At 52.1% G+C, this 9,969-nt stretch overlaps 1 protein-coding gene across 2 annotated transcripts in view; it reads right to left on the bottom strand.

The window, feature by feature from the left end:
• Nucleotides 1-6,506: 6,506 nt before the first annotated feature.
• SDC3 (syndecan 3) overlaps nt 6,507-9,969 on the bottom strand; it is a 45,009-nt gene continuing 41,546 nt past the window's right edge. For both annotated transcript variants that reach the window (XM_027694002.1, XM_027694003.1), the window contains exon 5: nt 6,507-9,742. In XM_027694002.1, the coding sequence (XP_027549803.1) occupies nt 9,576-9,742 (167 nt within the window). In that variant the 3' untranslated portion in view covers nt 6,507-9,575. The remainder of the gene's footprint in view (nt 9,743-9,969) is intronic.

Genomic DNA, 9,969 nt, shown 5'->3' on the forward strand with positions numbered 1-9,969 from the left:
CTGCCTGCAAATTTAATTATCATCCATGTTGTGCCATCATTCAACTCCTAATGAAAATATGGGATAAACCTGCCCCCAGGAGAGACCCTGCCTGGATTCCCACTTCATCCATCCATCCACTCTGACAGGGAACTGCTGAAAACCCTTCCCAGGTATTTCCAACCAGGTTTTTCGCCCCCCTACAATAACTCCATGGCAATGAGGGAATGACAAACCCTGGTTGTGTCTGGCACAGGCAGGTCCTTGTTTGTGCCCAGAACAAGGTTCCTGGGCACCAAAGGGCCGTGAGATGCCAAGAACTGATGTGTCCAAACCAAGCCCATCGTGCCTGATGTCCTTGTCACCGTCCCAGCAGCGTGGCTGTGTCACCCAATATATTCCAGTTTATAACATAAACCAGGAAGCTTAAAGCAACCTGGTTCTTTTTTTTTTTTTTGGAAGTCCTTTCACAGCTCTGCAGTGGGATTTAACGCTTCCAGGAGGCTCAGCCAGGTTTTTAAGATGTTTCTTGGGTCCAGGTTCTTTGCAAACATCCACCTTGGAGCACGTTGCTCATCCCTGAGCTCCTGCCTTGGCTGCTCTGAAGGCCTGGGGAGACCTCAGGGCTCAAACCTGCATCAGTGTGACCTTGTGCATCCCCTGGGCACAGGGACAGACACGAGGAGCTGAGGTAAATTCCTCAGTCCTTTTTCTGGGATAAATTAGCCTTGATCCCTCAACTCCTCAGTGCTGAGGGCCCGTGTCACCCATGTGCCTCCAAACCCTTTGGCTTCCCCCTGGTTAATCCTTTCCTTTGGAGCCTGAGCAGAGCATTTTCCTGCTCCATCCGAAGCCTTTTAGTACCAATACAAGTAATTTCGGTGGTTTTAGGAACCTCCTGACTTTGACTACCAGGAAATGTTGTGTTTCAGCGTTTGTAGGATCATCAAGGTTGGAAAAGACCTCCAAGACCAACAAGTCCAGCACTGCCAAGGCCACCACTAACCCATGTCCCCAAGTGCCACATCCACATGGCTTTTCCATCCCTCCAGGGATGGTGATTCCTGTGCCGGGGCCCGACCACCCTTTCCATGAAGAAAATTTTCCTAATAGCCAATCTAAACTTATTATTGCTCCTGCTTTAGGGTTATCCCTTCACACCCCAATTTCAAGGAGCAGTGACACTGCACGTAAACCTGGATCTCCCCTCCCCAAACTCAGGTTAAGCTGGAGTTCTGACCCTAAACTGGGCATTTTCACAATGCAGCTTTTTAAAGCACGAGCACAAGGGTTTCTCCAGGTGTTGGCTTTGGGGACAGTTCACCCAGGTGACAATCTTGTTTCACCTCTGGGTTGGTGCCTGCAGACCCTTCCCAGCTGTGTGTCCCCAGGGTGGTCAGTGCTGGACACTGGGGGGTGAGTTGTGACTGTTCTCCCCCCACTGTTTAAAAGCCCTGTAAGCCCAGGAGGGGGTTTAGTGCCTTTGGCCCCTTAATTTGCAAGGTGAAATCTCAATAACAGTGTTATTTTTGGACCCTTTCACTCGTGTCACAGAGATTTATAAAGGGTGAGTCACAGGGACACTCTTTTGCTGAGGAAAACTGGACCATTTGGGGTTGTCCTGCAAGCCCTGGGGGTCTGCAAGGCTGCTGTGGGGAGGGAAAATTCCTGTCACGGCCGTTGGGGGGAAAAAACCACACAAGAAATGGGGATGGGGATATAATTAGAGGCTGTTTCAAGCCTCCAGCCTAAATACCAACACCTCAGGCAGGCAGTTCCTCACTGCTCTGCAGTGGCTGCCAAGTGTGGGGGTTGTTTGACCACCAGCACAGTGGAGTCATTATTGGGACAGGCCTGGAAACCTGGATGGGTGGCCCTGGAAAAGCTGAGACACCTCTGTGGGCAGTGAGAGCTGCTGTGGGGAGCAGTGCTGGGGGACAAAGGGCTGGGGGGGATTGAGATCTGCCCAGCTCTGATGGTTGGGGTGAAAAGGGGGTGATTTGGGGCTCTAAATGTCCCAGTGAGGGACTTCTGGCCCCGAGGGAAGGATGAGGTTTGCCCACTGGACCAGTCTCCGACCTTGCTAAAGGCCAAGTTTGGGGTTATCCAGAGCAGCAGTTTAACTCTCTGTGGATGAAGCACTTGGTGGTGGAGCAGGAGAACCTTCAGCCGCAGGGGAGCAGCTCCAGGCTGGCCATAAAAACCAGCAGTGCTTCAAAACACGCTCCCCAAACCCAGCCAAAGGGATGTTCCCTGGAATTCCTGCCAGGAGCACAACACCACTGGGGCTGGGGGCAGGTTTGGTGGCACGTGGAGCACATCCAGTTCATGGGGATACTGCTGGGAGCCTCCCGGGAGCCTCCTGGGGCACAGCACTGGCCTCGGCTGGGGCTGGCTCTGGAAATAGTGTGAGGCCATAAATCCATGTCTGCTGCTGCAGGGAGGCATCTGTGGAGGTCTGGCTGGTTAAATACATCCAATATCTCCTTCCAGAGGCCAAGAGCATCCCTGCCAAATCTCTCACCACGTTCGCTTCCAGGAATCACTTTGGAAAGGAGCTGTGAGAGCAGGAGCAGGGCCAAGAGTCCAGGCTGCTTCCACTTCCTGCTCCTCACAGCTGGAACAGCTTCTCCAGCTTGCTGGTGACACTGGTGGGATGTGGGGACACAGTGGCTCAGCCAAAATCATCAACTCACAGCACGGTTTGGGCTGGAAGGGATTTTAAAACCCATCTATTCCCAACCGCCCTGCCATGGGCAGGGACACCTTCCACCAGCCCAGGTTGCTCCAAGCCCCTCCAACCTGGCCTTGGACACCTCCAGGGATTCCAGGGGCAGCCACAGCTTCTCTGGGCAATCTGGGCCAGGGCCTCCCCACCCTCACAGCCAACAATTCCTTCCCAATATCCCATCTAACCCTGCCCTCTGGCAGTGAGAAGCCATTCCCTGTGTCCTGTCCCTCCATCCCTTGTCCCCAGTCCCTCTCCAGTTCTCCTGGAGCCCCTTCAGGCCCTGCAAGGGGCTCTCAGCTCTCTCTGGAGCCTTCTCTGCTCCAGGTGAACCCCCCCAGCTCTCCCAGCCTGGCTCCAGAGCAGAGGGGCTCCAGCCCTGGAGCATCTCCGGGGCCTCCTCTGGACTCTCTCCAGCAGCTCCACGTCCTTGTGCTGTTGTTCCCAGGGCTGGGGCAGCTCTGCAGGGGGGTCTCACCTGAGGGGGCAGAGGGGCAGAATCCCCCCCTCCCTTGCTGCCCACGCTGTGGGATCAGCCCAGGTTGTGTTTGGCTTTCTGGGCTGCAAAATCCCAGGAATCTCCATGCTCTCCGTGCTCTCCCCCCTCCATCCAAACCTCCCCCATGGTCCAGCACAGGCACTGCCAGGCTGGGCTGAGCTGGTCCACACTGCCCAGGGCTCCCCAGCATCCCTGCAGTTGCCATGGAGACCATTAATTCACCAAATTAAGACCAAAGACCACCATCCCTTCCCCACCCACCATCCCTTCCCCACCATCCCTTCCCCACCATCCCTCTCCTGATGGCACCAAGACCTGAGAACAAGTGAGACCTTCTCCCTCCAAAAACCCCACAGACCCCCAGGACAATGGGCAGGAAAAAAACCAGGCAAAGCCCTGGGCAGACAATGTTTAAATGACTTTATTTTTGCTTTTTTTTCCTCCTTTTATAAATGGGCACAGCACAGAAATAATTAAAAAAAATAGACAGTACCATTACAGTGCTAGATCCATTGGCAAAGATTATTTTTTATAGTCTTTTTTTCTTTTTTTTTTCATTATTTTTAAAGTTTTGGCCATTGAGTAAGAACAAAAACAATTAACAAACATTTTATTTTATTTTTTTTTGTTTTTAAACAGACACTATGAAGCAATTTAAGTACTAAACTCTAGAAGAGTTATGTACATACAAAAAAAAGTTCTGTTTAAGATATGTTTCCTATTAAAAATATTTACATGCATTTTTTTTCCCCTCCCGTATTCCTTGAAAGGTACAACATTTGGGAGTGTTCCAGATTTTTTTTTTTTGTTCTCCTGTTGGGATTGTAAATCAGCTCCAAAGAAAGACTGAAGCAGGGTCACTTGTTGGGCTTTCTTTTGAATCCCTGAAATCTTCTGGAAAGTGATATTTTTTTTGGGGGGGGGATGTATATCAACGGATTCTTTTTTCTTTTTTTTTTTTTGGTCTTTCATTTTTTGTTAATCTTTTTAATTTATACAAGAACATTTCCTGTTTTATTTACAGAAGAACCAACGGGTGATGGTTTATCCTGGAGACGTGATGGGTTTAGTGAGGGAGAAGCAGGTGATTTTTTAAAAAGTAGTTCCATCAAACTGCACTGGATTTTTGTTTTTCTCATGTCAGCAGTTCCTGTCTGGGTTGATTGTCAGCTGTGCTGGGGTGACTTCGACCAGGGGGGACCCACAACAGGGGTAATTTAAAGCCCAGAAAGTCACTGGTTACCCTTGAGGTCTTTGGAGATGCTGTGGATGAACCGTTGGGAATGTTGGGGTGAGAAAAGAACCGGGCATCACGGGGGGGATTTTTTTTTAACCCCCAAAAAATCAACGTAATAGAAAAAAAAAACCACAAACCAAACCAAAACACCAAACAAAAAAAACCCCCAAAATTAAAAGTTTGTACACTCCAGACTGAGACTCCTCTAGAGACGGGGTGTGGGAATGTCCATGGAGCTGCAGGCACGAGGGTTGTGGGACACGCCGGAGCCACCACGGGGCCTCGGGAGCATCCCGGGATCTGCTCCAGCTCCAGCAAGTCCAAAGGCTCCTTATCCCCCACCCTGGAGCACCCGGACCCAGAGTGGAGGTGACCAGGATTGAGCTGGTGCTGCGACAGGGAAGGAAGGAGCAGCAAGGAATTCATGAGGAATCCTGCATCCATCCCATGGGATGGGGTGCAAGGGCTGCAGAGCCACTGATAAACACCACTGCTCCTCCTCCTCCTCCTCCTCTTCCTCCTCCTCCTCCTCCTCAGGTGCAGAGTTTCCCCTGCCCCTGTTCATGTCCCCGTGCCTTGCACGCACACGTATATACATATATACATATATATTAATTACATACACATATATATACATACAGACACACCACACACCCATTCCCTTGCTCCCACAGGACCCCCAGAAGCTGCCAAGGATATCCCAGGGAGATACCCCAACAAACTTTTGGGAGCTATCCCGATCAAAACCTTTCAGTGCTGCAAACTCGGCGTCGCTTTAGAGCCTCGCAGAAAAGCTTTGAGCCCCCTCCTTCCACCCCCCAAAAAAAGGGTGCTTAGGGAGGAAATAATGAATTTTAAAATCCAGTCTTTGTTTTTTAAGAGGGTTTTGTTCTTGTTAAAGTTGGTGACTCGTGGCAGGGGTTGGAGAGGAAGGGTCTGGGGAGCCAGAGACAAGGCCTGTGTGTAGCAAAGGGATTGTTGGCACCCACCGGGCAAAAGAAGGAGAGAAAATGGGATATTTGGAGACAAACCAGCACACCAGGGCACCCACCCAGCCCAGAGCCACCACCTTCCCTGCAGCAGGATCCCCTAAGCTTGTTTTTGTCCTGCTGCTTGTTTTTGAAAGGTTCAAAATCAAAGAAATTTTTGGAGGAAGGACACACTTCAGTCCCAGCCCTGCAAATCCCGTCCAGGCCTTGGTCCTGCTGCTGACTGGGGCCCCTCCATTCCCTGCCCTTCCCATCCTCCCCCTTCCAGCCCTCCTCTGGGCTCTCACACGTGTTTTCTGGCCTTCCCTTCCCTTTGATCCCGCTCCTCCTGTCTCTGTGGCCCGGGAGTCCCTGGATATTTATCATTCTCCTGCTGCAAATCCGAGAGCGCCTGAAGGGCAGCACAGCTGGCAGAGGAGCTCACCCCACCTTCCACCCTGTGCGATTCCAGAGCTCCTAAAATCCTTCAGCTGGCAAGGCAAAGAGTCCTCCTTCAGCTCCAGCACATCACACACACGTGGACACGCAGAAAAGAGATGGAAAAACAAGTGGGAAATCCTTGCTCTGCTCCCACACACCCTCAGGGAGCACAGCGGGAAGGACGGGCACATCTGGGATCACCAGCAGGGATGTGTCTGTGCACAGAGGGATGATGCCAGAGCTGGCAGGTTCTGAGAGGGGGTGATGTGGGAGACGCTCAAGCTGAGATTGGAGTTCATTTTCCTGAAGATCTGCTCGGCAGCCAAAGCAGCAGCTGAGGGAGGGCGCTCGGGTCCCTCCCCACTGGGCTTCCTTGCTTCTTCCCAATCCATCTTCCCACCAGGAATGCCCCAAAAGCCCTGGAGCACCCAAGCAGAAGCCACCCCCACCCCCCTGAGCTGGGGTAAACTGGGCCTAATAAAGCCAAGGTTGTGGGGTCAATCCTTGTATGGGCTTGAGCTGAGCTTGATGATCCTTGTGGGTCCCTTCCACCTCAGAAAATGAACCCCCTGGAGCCCCTGGCAGCACCATGCCACCAGCTTCCACTGGGGTTTTCCCCATCCCGTGGAGAAATGATGGTGGCTGAGGTTTTTCTGGAAGGTGACCTTTCCCAAACACACACAGCCCGTGTCCAGCTCTGTCCCACCATCCCCTGCCCTTGGAGGAAGGCTCAGGATCAACCACCTCCAGCAAGACAAGGCTTCTTTCCCCTCCCAAGCATCAACTCCACCAACTAATCCAGTGCCCCCAAGGAGCTGAGGTGACAGGAAAGGCTGTGACAGAACTCAGAACTCATAATTTATCACCAGAAAGGTGGGCTCCGAGCCCAAAAGATGCTCTTAGAGCCTCTCTGGGCAGACAGCAACCCAGCCAAGGCGTGGAAGCAGGAGAAGAGCAATGAATTAAGACTTTGATCACTTCTGATGAGCACTTTAATGACCTTCATGTCTTTTTTTTTGCACGTGCTCATCTCCTACTTTTAATTACTGCGAAGAAAAGGTCCTGCCCTGGCTCCTCTCCCCCCCTCCCACTTCCAGCCTCCCTCACTTGGCAAACTGTGACGGATTTAAGTGCCAGGATTACAACTTAACACCAGCTGAGAGAGCCGAGGTTAAGCTTGAGCGAATAAAAAAATTGTATTATGGAACTTCAGACTATTAAATAGGGGGAAAAAATGGAATGAAGAAGATTAGGGAAGCAGCTAAGAAAAGCAGCATTAAAAAGATTAAGCTGGGAGGGTTTTTTTTTCTTTAATGCAAGCTCAAAGGATTAATTCCACGTTTTTCCAAAAGATGGTGGGTTTGGGTGGCCTTGATGCCAAGCTCAACTCATTAAATCATGAAGAGGCTTGATTTCTACCACTGCCCACTGCTTGGGCCCCTTGGGTGGACCCAAAAGGACCAAAAATCCCCCCAAACCATCCAGTTAATGAGTTGAAACTCCCCTTTGAGCAGGAAAAAGTGGCTTTTGCCCCCAGGTTGGCACCAGCCTCTTCAGCTGTGTGGACCCTCCTTCCCTCCTCATCCTCCACAGCCCAAGGAATGCCCAAGGATGGAGCCAAGGAATGGTCACACACACACTCAGCACCATCTGCCTTCCAGCACCACCATCCAAGGCATCCACCGGGATCGTTTCCAAACTCCCAAGAACCTAAACCCGCGATGATTTTGAGGCTGGCAGCTCTAAATTGGGCATTTTAGAGCTGATCCATGCCCAGGGCTCTGTTCCCTCCCCTGAAGTAAAGCCAGGCTGTCATTTTGGGTCACACCCCAAGGGAGTGTGTAGCCCAAACCTCCCGTCTGCCCACCCACAAATCCCATCCAACCATCCCATGCAGTGCAATGAAAATGTACAGGGATTTCATATATATAACTGTGTATGTATGTGAGTGTGTGTGTGTGTATATATATATATATATATATATATTTAAAATATGCATTTGGCCTCTCAAATCCCTTCCCCAAAGAAGCTCTGCTGTCTCACAGCCTCCACCAGGGCCACGAAACCCCATATCCACTGACACCCTCAGGGGACAAAGTGTCACTGGCCCCGTGCAGGTTAATTCACAACACGCAAAAGAGTCAAAGCAACTCATTTTTCGCCCCGTTTTCCTGTTTAAATTGCACTAAGAGCAAAGCCAAGGTCTCCATGGGACACCATCGAGATCACAACCATCGTGAAAACAAAGCTCCTCAACTGCATTCCGAGCAGTGCTTCAGCTAATTAAAAGCCAACTCATTGAAGTAACTAATTGACTTCTCCGTGCAGAGCTCGCTCCTAAAAATCCAGCCTTTCTGGAAGGCACAGTTGGGTCTGGAAGAGGCCCTGCTGCTCTGCACCCTCAGCAGCCTCAGAGGGGAAACCTGGGTGCTGCTGGATTCCAGGGATCAGATGCCATCAGATGCCATCAGGCTCCTGGTGCCCCGTGGGTTATTCTGGGATTTAAGGAACAACACAAGGAACACAAACCATCAGTCCTGGGTCTTCCCAGTGATGTGTAGCAGCCAACCTCTGCCTCATCTTCCTCACCTTCTGGGTGCCACCAGGGATCCCTCCCTGACCCCTGAGGGGACAGAGTGTCACCTTCTCCTTGGCATCTCCTTCCTCGTGCTGCATCTCCCGCCTTTGTTATCCACTCTGGAGGAACCTGGGAGAGGACTGAGCTTCTCCATATCCGTCTCCACCCCTTGCCAGCTCCCCACCAAGCTCTGTTCCAAAACCAGCACTCTTGCAAGCCCAGTTTTGTTGGTCACAGTGAAACCCCAGCCTAAGCAAAGTCCCTTCTCCACCAAACCCCTCGGCAGGATCGGGAGGTCGACGGTCTCTGGCTGTTCCAGGGAGGTGGTGGCAGGAGGGTGGTGGCAGGAGCAGCAGGAGATGCCCCCAGTGCCGCTTCTTGCCGCTCCACAAACTCTCGGAAAAGTTGATCCAAAGAGATCATTCCCAGCCTACTGGCCACGTTTGTATTTATTTCTTATTTTGCCAAGAGCAAACCCCGGGGCAGCCAGGTATTCCAGCCCCTTGTGCTTTTTTCCAAGGTTCCAAGCGGATCTGGGAGTCGTGTCCTCTCTTCCAAGAGAAGCAGGGAGCGAGGAGGGAGTTCCTGCAAAGCAACCAACCCCGTTCAAAAAGCAAACAAAAAAAAATAAAAACAAGACAGAGGGAAAGAAACCTCCCTCCTTTACGAATGGAAAAAAAACCCAAGGAAGATAAATCCAAACCAACCCCCCTGCGCCCCAGGGCTGGGAGAAGGTGTCCGGATCCCAGAGTCCGTCGTGTTGGGAAAAGTCCACTTGACCTCCAGTTGCTGTGGGCAGCCTGACCACCCCACCCTGTGCTCTCCAGGGCGCTCCTGGGCACGGCTGCCTTGGCATTGGCTCCTTGCCCTGTCCATCCCAGCAGCAGGAAGGCCGGCGGGGCTCGCTCCGAGCTCGGCGATGCTCCGGGCATCTCACCAGACCCGACGTCTCACCACGCCAAAGATGTGTTTGCTCCTTCAGCTGTTTGCGGGTTTTGCTTTTTGAAATTCACAGTCTGATCCAAAGGAAAAAAAAAAAAAAGAGAGGGAAAGAGAGGGGGAAAGAGAAGAGACTGGATGACGTAGAGGAGGAGGGTGAGTTTGGAGCGGGGAGGGAGGGAGGGCGAGGCACGCCGGCTCTCCTTCTACGCGTAGAACTCCTCCTGCTTGTCGGGCTTCTGGTAGGTCACATTGGCTTGTTTGGGCTCCTCCAGGGTGTAACTGCCCTCGTCCTTCTTCTTCATCCGGTAGATGAGCAGCATGACCAGGAAGGCGGCGAAGAGAGCTCCCACCACGCCGCCCACGATCACGGCTGCAACACAACGAGGGGCACGGCCGTCAGTGCCACCCTCGGCCCTGGCACAGACCAGCTGGGCAGGGGGCATTTGGGACTGCAGCTCGGCTTTGTGCTTTGCACAAAGGTTTGGGAGCAGCTTTTCTCCCGAAATCTACAGTTGGGAAAGCTGAAAGGGAAGGTGGGGGGCTAAAGGTTCAAGAGCTCCCCAGGGAGCGGTGCCGAGGGGTGGTGGCACCCAAAGG

The sequence above is a fragment of the Neopelma chrysocephalum genome, unplaced genomic scaffold (genome assembly GCF_003984885.1).
Source record: "Neopelma chrysocephalum unplaced genomic scaffold, ASM398488v2 Primary Assembly neopelma1_95, whole genome shotgun sequence".
NCBI classification, from domain to species: Eukaryota; Metazoa; Chordata; class Aves; order Passeriformes; family Pipridae; genus Neopelma; species Neopelma chrysocephalum.